Source organism: Dendrobates tinctorius, unplaced genomic scaffold (genome assembly GCF_039654945.1).
Source record: "Dendrobates tinctorius isolate UK_male_01 unplaced genomic scaffold, ASM3965494v1 ptg000211l, whole genome shotgun sequence".
Lineage (NCBI taxonomy): Eukaryota > Metazoa > Chordata > Amphibia > Anura > Dendrobatidae > Dendrobates > Dendrobates tinctorius.
Genome location: NW_027361878.1, coordinates 16,743,950 through 16,762,661, shown reverse-complemented (window position 1 = coordinate 16,762,661; position 18,712 = coordinate 16,743,950). Strand labels below are relative to the sequence as shown.

At 44.4% G+C, this 18,712-nt stretch overlaps 2 protein-coding genes and 1 long non-coding RNA gene across 5 annotated transcripts in view; 1 reads left to right on the top strand and 2 right to left on the bottom strand.

The window, feature by feature from the left end:
* Positions 1-327: 327 nt before the first annotated feature.
* Positions 328-1,286, bottom strand: CDC42EP2 (CDC42 effector protein 2). The gene has a single exon (XM_073554519.1). It carries the CDS (start codon positions 1,284-1,286, stop codon positions 750-752), a length of 537 nt encoding a protein of 178 aa, XP_073410620.1. The 3' UTR covers positions 328-749.
* Positions 1,287-1,307: 21 nt separating this feature from the next.
* POLA2 (DNA polymerase alpha 2, accessory subunit) overlaps positions 1,308-18,712 on the bottom strand; it is a 117,912-nt gene continuing 100,507 nt past the window's right edge. For 2 of the 3 annotated variants that reach the window (XM_073554517.1, XM_073554516.1), the window contains exons 17-19: positions 18,066-18,125; positions 16,455-16,581; positions 13,856-14,395 (exon numbers count right to left, since the gene is read on the bottom strand). In XM_073554517.1, coding sequence (XP_073410618.1) covers positions 14,246-14,395; positions 16,455-16,581; positions 18,066-18,125 — 337 coding nt within the window. In that variant the 3' untranslated portion in view covers positions 13,856-14,245. Of the gene's footprint in view, positions 1,360-1,878; positions 1,964-13,855; positions 14,396-16,454; positions 16,582-18,065; positions 18,126-18,712 lie in introns of those variants that run through there. The other variant, XM_073554518.1, reaches the window with a different exon arrangement.
* Positions 1,960-3,879, top strand: LOC141058314 (uncharacterized). Its single transcript, XR_012222137.1, has 2 exons — positions 1,960-3,466; positions 3,503-3,879. It is a non-coding gene; the product is annotated as an uncharacterized lncRNA (long non-coding RNA).

The window sequence follows — 18,712 nt, the reverse complement described above, 5'->3', positions numbered from 1 at the left end:
AAGAACAGCCTTTGGCTGAGCTTGACAAGAGGACCAAGATGGCAGCCATGAGATCTTTCAGCAGGCCACCAGCTTTGCACGGCAACCCATCGGATCTCGCCAACAAGCAGAACAATCAATTGTTGGGTCAGTGATTGACTGCAGCAACTAAATTGCTAATAGCAGCGATTAGAGCTCCTCTCCATATGCTGCCGTTACAGGCATCTGAAGGGTATGATGCAGGCTCAGCTCCTGAGTGTACCTCATACAGATCTCAATGACGTGTGATGAAAATGAATGTCACGGAGTTAATATACTAAGTGTAACGCAAATAAACAGCACACAACATTCGAAAATAACTTTCTGTATTACATCTTAAGAACCTTATAAACTTGGACATAGAAACAGTCCAAGTAGAAAAAAAAATAAAAATAAAGTGTCATTCATCATTTCCTGGCAAGAAGGCACTAGAAGTGTTAATGAAAAGCACTTTTACAAGAATTGGAGATGCTTTGGCTTTGTGGAGGCGTTGCATCATTGCATAGCGTATGCACAAATACGATCCAGATTGTCCATTTCCAGTACAAGCCCCAAAAAGTATCTGGCCGGTTCTCAGAGATACAAAGCATGTGTAGACTATATGAAGTAATCGTAAGGCAGCATGAAATCATTTCTGGTCGCTGCCCAAACAGTAAACTCCTAAAACCTTGGTAGTGTTTAAAATACATATGAACAGTTTGAGAACTTTGGCACTTTAGAACCTGAGATGTCTACTCTTTGTTCATTATTTGTAGGACATCATCCAAGATCGAAGGTCCCAAGTCCACATGAAGGGAGAGAAGAGACCCGGCGTGAGCAAGGAACTTTTCATCCTTTACTTCCGCTGTAAAGCCATTATCCATCACTTGTAAGGGTTTGACCATTTCTTTCACTGGGCTCTTCTCATCCAGGTGAAGCCGAGGTGGTTTTGGTGGTGGGGCCTGAAGAAGCGAGAGAGCTTGCGGCTCGCTTATTGTAGGAAGGGAGATGGCATTTTTTAAGACCGGCGATGGCATCTGCGAATGCGACAGAGGCGGAGTGGCATCGGGCGATGAAGAAGTAGAAGAGCAACTGTTTTGTTTAGGGAGAAGGTGGAATTTTCCCTGCAGAAAAGAAATGTCTCCAAAAACATCTCCTTCTCCGCTGCCGATGTGTATGGTGTGCCTGAAGTCTCCGAGTGGAGGGCTTATCATGTCGGGAGACAGGACATCTCTCAGCTTTCCTTTGCGGGATCCTCTCTTCAGGTAGATGGGAGCTTTCGTTGACATCTTCGCAGCGTCTCAGCCTTGGAAGTTAAGAACTGAATTGATGGGAGTCCGCTTCGTATGAAACATCTAGTCTCTGATCCAAAAAGAAGAAATAATACAGTAAGTATTTACAAAACGGCTTAGAATAAAAAACCCCGGGACATCTTAGATTAGCATCGGTTGAACCCACTGGGATCATTCTAATGTTTATAGGGGCTTTTGACAATACATATCAAGAATGACAAGGAACTGGAATGTCCGATTTTGGGGAGCCAATCCTTATGTTTCATAGTTTTAAGGTTGAAGGTAGACTTAAGTCCTTCGAATTCAACCTATAGCCTACCGTGTTGATCCAGCGGAAGTTAAAACCCCCATTGGGCAGACACTAATAGCTCCATATCGGGGGAATTCCTTCCAGACTGCATACAGCAATCAGACTAGATCCCTGGATCGACCCCCCTTCTCGGTGAGATAAGCCTTTGCCAGAGGAGTCCAAGGATCTTACAATCGTTTGTCCGACAAACATCTATTGTGTATGGAGGGCTTTAGGAGATTTATATCATAATTGGTCATAAAAAGCACAGAATGTTATAATGCAAAGAACAGAACCTACTGTAAGCAAACGTTTGTTCCAATATTAGTGGAGTCTTAGCTCGGCCTTCACAGTTAATCCCTTAGTCTTCATCAGTCGACCACACCTGAAGAAAGTTGAAAGAAAAAGGATAAAGTCGAGAAAGCAGGAAAACATCTCACATCATAAGCCATAGACAAATATACAGGGAATATAGTCCCTCATACCAGGAAAGTCACATTCAAGGTGATCGGTGGAACGCTTTCCCACAAGTATGAAACAAAAGATGGCTCATCACACGTTGGGAAAAATGGCTGCCAGGAGTGAGACAGAACCAGTCCATACACCATAAACAGCTGCAGGCCAACCACACGGCTAGTGATGGCCATCTCGCGATGCCCACATTCATCAGACTTTTCAATAGTCTCAATATCATCACAGACAGGATTAAAATGACAGATAATACAGAATCCTCCATTTACAATAGGTGATGTCACAGGTCACCTCCTCCCTTCACTGCAATCCTTTTATAGATCAGTATAGCTTGAAAATACTTATATATGGCATGTGCATTCCCGCGTTATTTTTAAGCAGTAGACACTTCAGAAAACCTATTGAATGCTTTTTCATCAGGTGAAAAAAAAATCCCAGCACCTCTACCTTTTTTTTTTTTAATTAAAAGGGCAGACTGATGATTTCTGTAAATAAACAAATAAAAAAATTCCTAGAAGTGTTCAAAATGGCCCCCTAAAGAACTGGACTTTGCAGCAAAAGTCGGAACTGAGTTTTGGCTTCCTCAACCCTCCTTGTTGTGGAAGTGTGAGATTTCACAGTCTAAACTAAACTTCCAGAGCCATCGAGGGTTGTGGGATCCAACAACCTGGTAGCCAGAAATTTGGATAAGACCTTTTTCTACAAATTAGAGTCCTTTAAGAAGCCATTTGTGACAGTTGTAAGCTTTTTTTTTTTTTTAAAGAGAATCTTTCAGGAGGTTTTTGCTACCCCATCTGAGAGCAACATAATGGAGAGGCTGAGATCTTGATTCCAGTGATGTATCACTTAATGGGCTGCTTGCTGCAGTTTTGATAAAATCAGTTTTCACTGCTGAAGATCTAGCAGTTTTCTGAATGTTGAGCTTGGGGTAATCCCGCCCACATCACTGATTGGCAGCTGTGTGAGTAAAGCTGCCAATCACTGGTGGGGGCAGGGTTGGACTACCTGGCACCAGGTCTACTAGTCCTTTAATCTCCTGCAGATAATACTGTGATTTTATCAAAATGACAGCAAGTAGCCCAGTAAATGATACGTCACTGGAATCGGGGTCTCTGTCTTTATATTATGCTGCTCTCAGACTACATGGCAAGAAACTAATCAGATTCCCTTTAACCCCTTTCCTACAATGGACGTACTATTCCGTCCATGTGACCTGGGACCTAAATCCCATGGACGGAATAGTACGTCTAGCGCGATCAGCTGCGCTCATGGGGAGAGCGCAGCTGATCGCGGCCGGGTGTCAGCTGATTACCACAGCTGACACCCGGCACAATGTGTCAGGGGCGGTCACGGACCGCCCCCGACACATTAACCCCTCCCGATGCTTCCCTTTAACCCCCGGTACAACACGATCGTGGTGTACCGGGGGTTAAAGGGAAGCATCGGGAGGGAGGGGGCTCCCTCCGTGCTTCCCTGAGCCCTCCACAGCAGCGCAATATACAGCGCGCTGCTGCGGGGGTCTCCTTCCCTGCAGGTCCCCGGATCCAAGATGGCGACGGGGACCTTCAGGGAGCCGGCTTCCTCACTGCCTGCAGAGCACAGGCATGAGGAAGTCTGCAGAACTGCCTGTGACAGATTGCTGATCTGTTACAGTGATCTGTGATGTGACAGATCAGCGATCTGTCACAGGACAGTGATGACCCCCCTAGGACAATGTAATAAAGTTAAAGAAAAAAAAAAGTAAAAATTATTAAAAAAAATAAAAAAAAAAAATTATTCCCTAATAAATTCATTTTTTGGAAATAAAAAAAAAAAAAAAAAATAATAAAAGTACACATTTGGTATCGCCGCGTCCGTAACGACCTGCCCTATAAAACTATCCCATTAGTTAACCCCTTATAAAAAACGAAGCAAAAAATAATGCTTTATTATCATACCGCCAAACAAAAAGTGCAATAACGCGCGATCAAAAAGACGTATATAAATATGCATGGCACCGCTGAAAACGTCATCTTGTCCCGCAAAAAACGCGCTGCCATACAGCATCATCAGCGAAAAAATAAAAAAGTTATAGCTCGCAGAATGAAGCGATGCAAAAATAATTTTTTATATAAAATTGTTTTTTTATTGCATAAAACCGCCAAAACATAAAAAAAACGTAAATGAGGTATTGCTGTAATCGTACTGACCCGAAGAATAAAACCGTTTTATCAATTTTACCGCAGGCGGAACGGTGTAAACGCACCCCCCAAAAGATATTCATGAAACGCTGGTTTTTGTTCATTCTGCGTCGGAAAAATCGGAATAAAAAGCGATCAAAAAATGTCACGTGCCCGAACATGATACCAATAAAAACGTCACCTCGTCCCGCAAAAAATAAGACCTCACATGACTCGGTGGGTCAAAATACGGAAAAACTATAGCTCTCAATATGTGGGGATGCAAAAACTATTTTTACAATAAAAAGCGTCTTTTAGCGTGCGACAGCTGCCAAACATAAAAACCGCCATAAATAGTAAATCAAACCCCCCGTTATCACCCCCTTAGTTAGGGAAAGTGAAAAAAATGTATTTATTTCCATTTTCCCATTAGGGTTAGGGCTGAGATTAGGGTTAGGGGTGTGTTGGGGTTAGGGTTGGAGTTAGAATTGGGGGTTTCCACTGTTTGGGCACATCAGGTGCTCTCCAAATGCAACATGGCGTCTGATCTCAATTCCAGCCAATTCTGCGTTGAAAAAGTCAAATGGTGCTCCTTCCCTTCCAAGCTCTGCCATGCGCCCAAACAGTGTTTTACCCCCACATATGGGGTGTCAGCATACTCAGGACAAATTGCAAAACAACTTTTGGGGTCCAGTTTCTCCTGTTACCCTTAGGAAAATAAAAAATTGGGGGCAAAAATATCGTTTTTGTGGAAAAAAATATGATTTTTTTATTTTCATGCCTGGGCGTTATAAACTTCTGTGAATCACTTGGGGGTTCAAAGTGCTCACCACACATCTAGATAAGTTCCGTGGGGGTCTAGTATCCAAAATGGGGTCATTTGTGGGGAGTTTCAATAGTTTAGGCACATCAGAGGCTTTCCAAATGCGACATGACACCCGCAGACTATTCCATCAAAGTCTGCATTCCAAAACGTCACTACTTCCCTTCCGAGCCCCGACGTGTGCCCATACAGTAGTTTTCTCCCACATATGGGGTATCAGCGTACTCGGGACAAATTGCACAATAACTTTTAGGGTCCTGTTACCCTTGGGAAAATAAAAATTAGGGGTGAAAAGATCATTTTTGCGGAAAAAATGATTTTTTAGTTGTACCGCTGTACGTTATAAACTTCTGTGAAGCCCTTGTGGGTTCAAAGTTCTCAACACATATCTAGATAAGTTTCTTGGGGGGTCAAGTTTCCAAAATGGGGTAACTTGTGGGGGGTTTCCACTGTTTAGGTACATCAGGGGCTTTCCAAACGTGACATGGCGTCCGATCTGAATTCCAGCCAATTTTACATTGAAAAAGTCAAACGGCGCTCCTTCCCTTCTGAGCTCTGCCATGCGCCAAAACAGTGGTTCCCCCCCCACATATCAGGTATCGGCGTACTCAGGACAAACTGCACAATAACTTTTCCAGTCCAAATTCTCCTGTTACGCTTGGTAAAATAAAAAAACAAGATTGAACCTGAAGTATTTTTTTTGTGAAAAGTTAAAATGTTAATTTTTTTTTTAAATATTCAAAGAATTCCTGTGAATCACCTGAAGGGTTAATAAACTTCTTGAATGTGGTTTTGAGCACCTTAAGGGGTGCAGTTTTTAGAATGGTGTCACTTTTGGGTATTTTCTATCATATAAACCCCTCAAAGTGACTTCAAGTGTGAAGACCTCATCTGGAATATTGTGTCCAGTTTTGGGCACCACATTTTAAAAAAGACATCAACAAACTGGAGCAAGTTCAGAAAAGAGCAACCAGAATGGTGACCGGTCTGCAAACCCTGTCTTATAAGGAAAGGTTGCAGGATTTGGGAATGTTTAGTTTGCAAAAGAGAAGACTGAGAGGAGACTTAATAGCTGTCTACAAATATCTCAAGGGCTGTCACATTGTAGAAGGATCATCTTTATTCTCATTTGCACAAGGAAAGACTAGAAGCAATGGGATGAAACTGAATGGGAGGAGACACAGATTAGATATTAGAAAAAACTTTTTGACAGTTAGAGTGATCAATGAGTGGAACAGGCTGCCACGAGAAGTGGTGAGTTGTCCTTCAATGGATGTCTTCAAACAGAGGCTGGACAGACATCTGACTGGGATGATTTAGCGAATCCTGCTTTGAGCAGGGGGTTGGACCAGATGGCCCAGGAGGTCCCTTCCAACTCTACGATTCTATGATTCTATGTGGTCCGTAAAAATAAAATGGTGTTGCAAAAATGAGAAATCGCTGGTCAACTTTTAACCCTTATAACTTCCTAACAAAATAAAATTTTGGTTCCAAAATTGTGATGATGTAAAGTAAACATGTGGGAAATGTTATTTATTAAGTTTCTTGTGTGTCGTATCTCTGTGATTTAAGGGCATAAAAATTCAAAGTTGGAAAATTGCAAAATTTTCAAAATTTTCGCCAAATTTCCTTTTTTTCACAAATAAACGCAAGTTATATGAATTACATTTTACCACTAACATGAAGTACAATATGTCATGAGAAAAACAATGTCAGAATCACCGGGATCCATGGAAGCGTTTCAGAGTTATTACCTCATAAAGGGACAGTGGTCAGAATTGTAAAAATTGGCCCGGCATTAACGTGCAAACCACCCTTGGGGGTTAAGGGGTTAATAGGAATTATTTAGTATGATCATCTATCTGCAGGTGCCCATTGTTTTCTTAAATAGAAATGGTGATGGGTGCTTTTTAAAGCCGACTTAAAACGTATTATATATGGATATATGGAGTATTGTGAAGTATGATCAGTGGCGGTCTGACTGCGGAGTACGGTGATCCCAAAGGCCTCTGATGTGAATGGAGGGGTGGTTATGCATCCCTCTTTGGGACCCTCGTGATCAGGGAGGTCTCAGCTATTTACCACCTACCCTGTGAATAGGTGATAAATGTGGTTTATGGGACACCACCTTAAAGCTGTGGCCTTAGGTTACACTGTAATTGTATATGCCAATATAATTAGGTCTCTGTATTAGTCACAGTTCGCACGCCGTGCATTGCATTATACCCCGTGGCTAAATTTCACCTTACGCCGTGCTATTCCCGAGTATGTATACAATGGAGGCAGTGTCACAGCATTGCGACATCACTGTTTTTCGGTTTCACAGGCGTTCTGCTGAATCAGGGGAGAGACGTGTTGGTGGGGGTCAATGATAGTCAGCCAAATATATGGAATTCTGGGAACGGCCCCTTCTAGAGCCGCGGCCCGAGCGCGCTTTATTCCCTCCAGCTGGATTTTCAGCTTGGCAGCAGCTTGTGCGGTAATATATTACAGAGGAAAACTGCACTTATAGTAGGCGAGAACATGTATAGGCACGGAAAGTTTGGAAAAACGCTGACTCCATAGCATTCGTTATAAATATTACAGTGTTGGGGTCCCAGGGGTCAGACCCTCACCAATCCGGTGGACATTTAATAAAATGATTAAGTTTTAACTCCTTAAAATAAAAAATAACCATCACTTAGAAGAGGATTTACAGCTATTTAAAGGGGTTGCCTGGACTTGGGGCTCAAGTTTACAGTCACTGTATGTGACTGCAGACTTGTGAGTCCTAACAGCATGCACAGTGCGCAGTCAGGATTCTCCAATGCTGGGAGTGGGCGGTCATGTAAACCGCAAGTATGTGATTTGCTTACTTCTGGCCATATTCCAACTAGACGTCTCTTCGGCACCTGACTGCATGTATACAAATCGTATACTTGCAATCACGCGCCCACCAGCTCCAGGCACTGGAAAATCCTGACAGCGCGCACTGTGCACGTTGTTAGGATTCACAAGTCTGCAGTCACATAGTGACTGGCGATTTGTACCTCAAGGCCAGAAAACCCTAAGGGTTCACCATTGGTTTGCAGTGATCACATCCGATTAGTCACTTGACCGCTGCAGCCAATCGCTAAGGCTAGGTTCACATTCCGTTTATGCAGTCCTTTCAACACATAGCGTTGACGTACTGAGTTAACGCTACTGTCATATTGTGATCGCATTCAGCGATCAGGCTAGCGCAGCTTCCCTATCTGCACTAGCGGTGACGGACCCCCGAACGCTGCAGACCGCGTCCGAGGGTCCGTCACAGGATGACGGCACATCGCAAACGCATGCCAATTATGACATGTGTTGGCGATGCGCTCGTCTATTGCAGTGTATGGGTGCGTTAACGCTGCCTACAAACGCAATGTGAACCCAGCCTTACATCAACGATTTACATGTCAGGCCTGTGACCCTGTGGCCACTAATTTGTTGTAACAGTCAGGCTGGACCAACAAAAACCAGAATGGTGGGGATCCAACGGGTAATAATAATAAAAATAATATTTCTGCCTTGGTAGTCACCACAGACCCAAGCTGTTATGATTTTGTAGCCATAATAAATAGTACATCCCAGCAATTCAAACGGTGACCAAGTAATGCATGTGTGGGCTCAGCAGCTCCATTCCCATAAAAGAGCAGATGGAAAGGGGCTGGCATCATGAGATAACCCCTTTAATGGTGCCTTCAATGATCCAGTAGATCATGTAACAGTCAGCTTCTAGCCGAGTATAAGGGCCCCGTTACACGCTTCAATGTCCCAGCGATCCGACGTGGGATGGGATCACTGGGACATAGTTAGACAGACTCCCCAGCGATCAGGACCAGCGAGCAAGCTGGTATCCAGGGTAAACAGCGGGTAACTAAGAGCCGCGCAGCTCTTAGTTACTCGCTGTTTACCAGCTCCCAGCGTCGCTGATCGTTGGTCTCTCGCTGTCACACACAGCGATGCGTGCTGCCCAGCGGGAGAACATCGACCAAAAATTGGCCCAGACTATCAGCCATCTGATTGTTGCTACGTGTCACACACAACGATGTCGTTTCGACATCGCTGCAATGTCACCAAACGGGTGACGTTGCAATGATATCGTTCACAATATCGTTGTGTGTAACGGGGCCCTAAGGCTGGCTGCTGGTCTAGTCAGTGGTGGGCACAGACAGAAGAGGACCCCTGTGCAGGAGCAGTATATGGGTCCTCTGTGTCAGTGACAGTAGCTTCTTACGGCTTTAGTGACCCCTTACTTCTTGGGCCCCGGGACGTTTGTACCAATGGTACATCCAACCATGGGATCTAGTTAATATTAATGACATCTAGAAATCACTGAAAGTATAACTAAACCAAATGTGAAGAGAAGATCAACGCTACGGCAAACCGCACTGCAGATTTTTTTCTTCTAAGGATTTCGTCAGAAAAAGCATCCCGTGACAACTTACCCTGAAAGATCTGAATAGAGGACGACAACTTTTCACCCTGAATTAAGGAGATTTTGGTACGTACAAGCAGAGATTTCAGGACAAAGCACTGGCTTAGTTTCCGTTACCTGCTCTTATAACGGTATCTGATAACCTTGCTTTGAATGCAGCGTGGAGAAAGGCTTTGTAGGAGGCGCTTGATAATTTAATGGGCGATTTTTTAGAATTATTCATTGTGTACAAAGGGTTGAAGAGAGAGACTGTTTATAGGGCCTGGAATGAGAAGAATGACAGAACAAGGATTATCCTGTTGAGTTGCATTTCATGAAGCCTCACGCCCTTACTAGAAAAGGCCAACACAAAGGGAAATCTTCATCAGGTTGAGGACTTTGTGCTTTTGTAGTTTAATTGGAGATAAGCGGCGCAATGGCCATGCTGCTCGGGTGGAGTTTGGTCCATGATTTGGGGCTCAACATCCTCCCTTTTTCTAGTTCTCCCATGACTGACCATCTTCTAATGAAGGCAATTGATACTTTTGCTATACTGTGTCATTATCCGATGTATCACAGCTATTTCATCAGTATCGGTTATTACAGACAGAAGAGTTCAAAGCATTTACTGGAACATTTAAGAAATTAGACAACCTACATCAAAATCTTGTAGAAGTCAACCGCCCAAGATTACCCTAACCATGGTGACTCAAGAGAGCTTCTGGATGGAAGACCGGGGTGTTCAAGGAGTTACAATTGGCGTTGGTGGCGCCATTCACTTCCTCACATTAATGCCGCCCTTTACATTAATAAACCTGTCATAGATCCCAAGAGTCCCTGTCTGCCCACTGACTCGGACTTTGCTTAGGTCTGTGGCTCTCGGGAGTACCACCTTTCTCCAAAATTACTATAACAGTGGCAAACCAGCCCAACCATCCACAGTTTTGTGGTTGAAGATAGACTTAAAGGAAGTTGTCCACTACAAGGACAACCCCTTCTCATACTCCACGTTTGGCCCCCATAAAATAATAAAGTTTAGACACCCCTCCCGTGCCATTCCCGTGGTGTCAGCGCTCGCTCTCCCAGAGTCTCCTGTACTGTTGTTGCGACACACGAAGTCGGTACCCAATCAGCGCTGGCGTCAGTCTACGCCTCTTGTCGAATTGAGCAAGAAGAGGAAGCCTCAGATCAGCTGCTGCCATGACTTTCTCTTCATGTTCAACTTGTCCGAAGGCGGAGAACAGTGACGCCAGTGCTGATCGGGCGCCGGCGTCATGTACCACAACAACCGCACAGGAGCCCCGGGAAGAGCGAGTATAGACACCGCGGGAACGGCGCCAGCACGGGAGGTGAGTATAAGTTTTATTATTTTATGGAGGCCAAACATTTGGATCAAGAAGGGGTGGTCCTAGTAGTGGACAACCCCTTTAAGTCCATCGAGTTCAACCTATAGCCTAACATGTTGATCCAGAGGGAGGCAAGAACCCCATGAGGCAGGAACGAATAGCTCCACATTAGGGGAAAAAGTCCTTCCCGACTCCACATACGGCAATCAGACCATCTCCCTGGATTAATCTAACACCTGTCATATTATATTTATCAAGAAAGGCATCCAGGCCTCCTTGAATTTTAGTACTGAATCAACCATTACAACATGTGGCGGAGAGCTCCATAGTATCACTGCTTTTACAGGAAAGAACCTGTGTCTTTCCTCCAGATGCAGAGGATGCCCCCTTGTCCCCAGGTGCAGGCCTATGTGTAAAAAGATCATTAAAATGATCTGGGCGATGGCTTGAACATAGTTGGGCAAACACTTCACAACTAGAGGCAGGAACAATTCATGCGGTGGTCGCATTGATCAGCTTTAGTTTTTATTTTATTTTCCCTAAAACCAGCATTAGGCTACGTGCGCATGGATTCTTTTGCAGAGTACCAGTTTTATAGAGGATTTAAAGAATCAATTTTTGTTCCAAAAACACGTTGTGTGCACATAGTCTTACCCACCCATTAAATCCCCACTAATCATGCAGCGATGACGTCACATCCAGCAATTATGTGACCGCTGCAGCCAATCTTTGATCTCACCTATCACGTGCCTCGTGTACAAACATGATCCATGAGGCCAGTGATAGACGGATGTGACATCATTGGTGCAGGAGAGGCGTGTGAATGAAAGGGTGAGAAATAGCCATTATTACGTTCCCTACTTTTCATTCATCTAATGTGTACGGGCACCAAAACTACAGCAACAACATCGCAGAGGGTGGCGCCTGCACCCCGCAAAACAGCTTGTGGCCCACAATACCTACTCTGCATGTAGGTAGCGGGCTTGGAAGCTGCGCCCGTTCCCTACACCCAAGCCTGCCCGCTGCAATCAGAGCTGGCTCCGATCACAGCCGTTTAACCCCTTCAATCAGCACAACAGCATTTAAGAGACTGGACTGGATGAGAGCTGTTCGGACATGACTGCAGGACGCCAATGATATGGTCATGGCGGCGGCCGATCCGGGGCCTAGTGTACGCCAAGGCCCGGTGTCTGTATACCGGATGTAAAGGAGAATGTACAATAAAATGAACCATCTGTCATACTGTACACGCGATCACAGGTCCAAAGCCAAACTAAATAAAACATTATATATCTATCATAGAAGATCCTTCATTGCAAAATGTGAATAAAATCGTTAACATAAAAGTTGGAAAAAAATAAATAAAAAATTTGGTGACATGCGAGGAATTGTCAGAACTGATCTATTTATCCCGAGCAGCGAGTGCCAAAATTAATTACAAACTATCAAAGCGGCAGAATAGCTTCTATTTCATTCGTTTTACCTCCCAAAAAGAGAAAAGATCAGTAATATGGAAAGAAAAATAAAGAAGTCCTATGGACCTGGAAATGCGAATAAAAACTACAGCTTGTGCCACAAAATAAAACCCTCATTCAACGAAAAACAAAAAAAATTACATAAAATAACGAAATAAAAAAAAAAAGTTAGGAAAAACTGTTCCCCGGGAATGGAGCCGCTGGGACTTGGTAGCCCCCCTGAAGGCAGCGCCAGCCACGGGCAACAATCCATGGATGAAGGTCCCATATTGCGACCTTAAGGGGGCGTCTGCCATACCGCATCATCCCCATGGCCCCCGTACACACAAGTGTGGCAGAAGTAACAGAAGCCGCCAGCTAAGTCCTGGCGAGGTACCACAGCTCTCAGCATGCCCCGTCCACACTGACCTGTGCCGCTGGACGCCGCTGCCTCCTCCAGGTCTGGCAGATGCGGACGTGGTTGGGAGTGGCCCGGGCTTCCGGCTCCCGCCCGCATCAGATGTACAGCAGACGCGCCGAAGACCCTGCACTGTGCAGCTCCAACGGCGCGGACCCAGACACCAAGCGCTAAGACACGCCCAACTGAGGAATCAGCCAGTCACCGCAGTGCTAGCACCAGGTGGGCGGTGCAGGAGGAGGAGACGGCGGGTAGGTCGTCAACCAATCACTTTTTTTTTTTTTTTATAAAGCAAACTTTATTTACACGACACAAAGTAAACAGCACTAATTGTCTTGATGTAGAGAATAAGGCCAGGGTTCAGACTGCCTGTATAGCAGCTGCTGCAGACTGCTCTAGTGTATGTCCATAAGCCTCAATAGTAAGGCAGGTCAGTGAACAGATTGCAATAGGCTCTCTGCCTACAATATTAAATGGGTTGCAGACCTGATGAAGCTGGTGTACCTACTTGTTCGGAAGGGAAAACAAAAATTTAGGAATGGCTGTGCGATCCTAATATTTAGATGTTTATCGTAAGGGTAAAATGCTTTCTCTCTGGTGTTATTCTCCATCCATAGGATGGGGTACAACTTGCTGATTTTGCTGGAGGTCAGGCCACCGAGACCCTTCCCTCTGATCACGAATAGCAGCGCACTGGAACCCAGGAATTAGGCACTGCGCCATCACCACCCTCCTCTGACATAAGCAGAAGTGAACTCCATTCATTCTCTGTGGGACTGAAAGCCAACGACAGAGCTCTGCTATTTCTGCCAGTCCCATAGACAATGAATGGAGAAGACACCAATCAGAGCCCGATTCCTCAACTCCAGAGTGGAAGAGAAGATATATATATATATATATATATATATATATATATATATATATATATCTCTCTCTCTCTATCTATCTCTCTCTATCTATCTCCAAGCATGGATGGCCCTTATCAGAAAGCCTTTAGGGCCGATCATCCATCTCTGCCATATCTACAGTGATGGGACTTTCATCTAGCAGGTTGATGCAGCCGGGACATACCCTCCATCTAGAAGACAATGAGGGCACATGCTTAAGATTTGCCATAAATGTCCGATGCCCTATAGAAAACAAAGGACGATTTCTCGGCGTTATGACCAATAATGACCACTTTTCTTCAAGACGTTTTAATATACAACACCCTGACAATACAGGAGATTTATCAAAACTAATGCAAAAAGGGAGGCCAAAGCAACGATCAGATTGCAGCCGCCATATTCTTAGTTGCTCTTCTTTTCCCTTGCATCAGCCATGGTGGTCAGCTCCTGTCTGTGCCATCCAGCACGAGAAGATGACATGCAGGTTGTCCCATGTCTTACCAGGACCTTTCCCCTATGAACACATGGTCACCTGGTCTGGTGTGACAGGCGGCAGACACAACCTCACACACTCCCGCGCTACTCTTTTGGTGGCGCACGTTTTATTCCTGGTATTATTCGGACAGCTCCATCCATTGTAATCAAGTCTGAATATCATGGGAAAAAAAAAAAAGTATCTGACATTAAATTTTAACAACTTGAGCGGATGTGCAAGGCGATTTCCGTGCGTCTGTGGCATCGGTCTCCCTTTTGACCAAAAAGCGGGCGTAGGTTCCTCCTACCATTCCTTTTGTTAGACGGCCAGGGTTTATGCAGATGCAGCCAGAGATATCCTATGGTGGATTCAGAAAAATATCAAAAGAAAGTTATATTGTAAAATATAAGAAAGTCTAGATACAGCATCGACTGGGTTTTATCTAGAAACACCCAACGTTCTAAGTAGGGAATTTTTTTTTCTGATGTTTTTATTCCAAAGGCTTCTAAGTAGGACCTCGAAAAGTCCTCAAAAAGTCATCAGTGGGACCCCCAGCGATCAGACATTATTCTGTCCTGAGGATTTTTACACCCTCAATCATGCAGCTGCCAGGACAAAGGCCACCCTGTGCACACGGCGACTGTCGGCTCCATTCAAGTGGATTGCGCCATTGGGGTTCCGTTGAGAGAATTACGACAGAATCCTCAAAGTAGCGTTCAGCAAAGAACACTTTGTGTGTGAATGGAGCTTAAGCCCTCCCCCCCCAATACACATTAATGACAGACAAGCCCGCTAATAACGACCAGTTCAGCAGATAGTCTAATGAATATGGGAGCCCCAGACAATGGATTGTCGGGGGAGTGAAGACACCCGAGTGTCTGATTTCTGACTACGGAGCTTATATGCTGCAAGTCTTGGAGCGACTATCTCAGAGAACACAGGAGCGCTCCTATGAATGGGAAAGATAGTTGCCAGCTGAATGTTTGGCTGAACCATCATTCGGTTGATGGCTATCTATATGTATTGGGGGCTTTATAAGGGTCGGAAACAATTGTCTTCAGATTACACTGCTGGGACTTTCAGGAATAAGATTACAGATCTAAATGTATGTACATGATTGGTGAAGTGTGACTTCCCATTATACCCAAAGTGGGTCTGTCCTTTGGTTAATCCCCAACAACAGGGGACCCGTCTGCCAAGTGGATCACAAAGGTCTCCCCTGCTCGGACCCCCGCTGATCAGCATTTCACAGCCTCTAATCCTAACAATGGGCTGTCTGTGTAATGCAGGACTGGAGGAGTCCTCCACAGCCAGAGACCCTGATCAGGGCTGAAATACACAGCAGGGATCTGAACAGCATTACACTAATTAAGTAGATGAAAGGTGGGGGGGTCTAACCTGGATTAACCCTTTAAATGGGAGTCAGAATAGATATACAAAAATAAAACGTGAATTCAGCTTTTTTGTTTTTCCCTTTTCACGGATGTAACACACACCCCCCCTTTTTGGTACACAAGCATTTTCATGTCTGATTTGCGTATCAAACCCCCATAATTCGAGTAAATGGGTCTTGCACAAAAAAAAGGAAAGCAACAGATGCCTACCATCCATGCAGCGTCTGATTTCAATCATTACAAGAAGGCATCTGAACAAACAGGCAAAATGGAGTGCAGCATATTGGTGGAAAGCAGTTAGGGTACCGTTACATATGTGTAACGGTACCCCAACTGCTTTCCACCAATATGCTGCACTCCACGATGCACCAGCGATCCCGACAACGATATGGATCGCTGGTGCATCGCTAAGTGGTCGCTAGTGAGCTGCCACACAGGCAGATCTCACCAGCGACATCGCTGGGGTCGGGGGTCGCTACTTACCTGTCAGACGCGGCGATCCTGACGTCCACGCGTCGCTCGTCGGCACCACAGGAAGCGCCCAATGAGAAATGGTCCAGGACGTTCTCGCGCGATCAGCGATAATCAGAGAGGGAGCCGGTAAGTATCACATGCAGCGATATCGCTAGCAATATCGCTGCTACGTCACAAAATTGGTGACTTTACAGCGATATTGCTAGCGATATCGCAGTGTGTAACGGGGGCTTTAGTCTTTGCATCCAAATGAAAAAAGTGTGCAAATTTGGCCTTAGGCAAGTATTTTCAGACATGGACCAACGTTAGCCCATGAGCCACTTTCTTATCAGACGTCAGGTACACACGGCACATAAATACATTTGCAGCATCCTGCACGTGTTTGGACCACTTTATGAGTCAGACACGTTGCCTGTGAATAGCAGGTGGCTCCGGCACTATTTCTCTTAACAGATGGACGCAGTCTGGCTCCGAGTGCACAAATACAGTGGAGATTTAGCTTGTTTCTTTAAACATATAAGAACGTAAACCTAATGTGTGTCAACTAACCTTGATGAAAAATCGGAGCTCTGACGGTATAATAAAGACGTCCGGAGTGACGGGCATTATGCCATAGTTATAGTGCGCTTCATAGTCAATATTAATCTCCTCATGTGGTGGGTACAAAGGATAGTAGCTGAAAAACAAACATTGTCAGCAATAAGGGAGCCTGCGATCCACACTGCAGCCATGCAGTATCTGCTTCGCTAGCTGCAGGGTGGCTCTTTTTTGATTACTTATTAACCCCTTAGCGACCAGGGGTATTTCAATTTTTGCGTTTTCGTTTTTTGCTCCCCTTCTTCCCAGAGCCATACCTTGTTTATTTTTTTGGTAAATAGGGCCGTGTTAGGGCTTGTTTTTTGCGTGTAGAGTTGTACTTTTGAACGACCCCATTGGTGTTACCAGATTATGTACTGGAAAACGGGAAAAAAATTCCAAGTGAGGTGAAATTGCAAAAAAAAAAAAAAAAAAAAAAAAATGTGCAATTCAACAGTTTTTTTTTTTTTTTTTTACCATTTTCACTAAATAGTAAAACTGACCTGCCATTAAGATTCTCCAGGTCATTACGAGTTCATAGACACCAAACACGTCTAGGTTCTTTTTCTATTTAAGTGGTGGAAAAAAAAATCCACAGTTTGTTAAAAAAAAAATGGTGCCATTTTCCGAGACCCGCAGCGCCTCCATTTTCATGATCTCGGGTTGGGTGAGGGCTTATTTTTTGCGTGCCGAGCTGACGTTTTTAATGATACCATTTTGGTGCAGATGTGATCGATCACCCGTTATTGCTATGTAGCGGTGACGAAAAACATAATTCTGATGTTTTGAAATTTTGTTCTTGTTAAGCCGTTTAGAGATCAGGTTCCTTTTTTTTTATATTGATAGATCGGGCGATTCTGAACGCGGCGATACCAAATGTGTATATTTGATTTTATTTTTTTTATTCTTTTATTTTGAATGGGGCAAATTTGTACTTGTGATTTGAACTTGTTATTTTTTTTATTTTAATATTTAAAAAAAAATAATTTCTCTCTTACTTTTTTCATGCTTCAATAGTTTCCATGGTAGACTAGAAGCTGCCATAATCCGATCGGCTCTGCTAAATACAGGCGATAAGATCGCCTGTATGTAGAAAAATTGCTTACTTGCTATGAGTGCCGACCACTGACAACAATCCGGTTATGACAACCATAGAGGTCTGCTGGAGACCTCTGGTTGTCATGCGGACTCGTTGGGGACCAGCGATCATGTGACGGGGTCACCGAGGGTCGGGATAAAGGACGCGCTTCCAGTAAGCGCAAGTTAAATGCCACTTGTCAGCAACTGACAGCGGCATTTAACTAGTTAACAGCTGCGGTTGGATCGCCATTCCACCCGCAGCTGTTGTGGGCACATGTCAGCTGAATAGATCAGCTGTCATGTGCCCGTAAAGGAGAGGGCTCAGTGCCGGATTCCGCACCAAACGGGAAGTCTGACGTGGGTGTAACGTCGGAAAGGGGTTAAATGCAAATTTATTAAAAAAAAGGCAGCAGATGTGGTAGAGCGCCCCAAAGGCTCACATCTACCTAATTTCTGTTCTGTCTACTAAAGCTGATCAAATTGCTTTTCCAACTATCCACTCACCTCCGCTGAGTCAGGATATGCTTGAGAATTCGGCTAAATCTGTCTGGCGCTCCAGAACCACTGCAATTATAAGAGAAAAATTAAAATATTCCTAATGAATGATCCTTAAAATTAATCATGAAGCTAAGCCATAAGATGTCCTTTATCTGCAGAATGATTTGTACAATAAACACCAGACATGTTCTTTGGTTTTTAGGAATGATAACCCTACATACAGAGGCACCATCACCATACAGCAGGATAAAGAGCACCACTAGCCAGGGGCGTACACAGAAATCATGGGGCCCTATAGCAAAAGTTTTAATTCCCCCAACAAAAAAATAAATTAGCATTTCTCACAACTTTGTAGTCCTTACAAAGTAATTTTCCTCCTACTGAAGCCCCAGATTCCCCTTTTATTGCACCCATGAAGTATGCCAACAAAAGTGCCCCCCAAAGTATGATCGCCACACAGTAAATTCTTCCACAGTACACTCTACATGCACAGTATGATGGCCCTACTGTACCCCTCCGGAAAAGTATGGTGACCCCAACACAGCATGATCTCCCAACTGTGACCCTCACACAGCTCCATGCAGTATAATGGGTCGGTATACAGTATTATGGCCGCACACCTAACCACACTGTATAATGGCCCACACATTGTG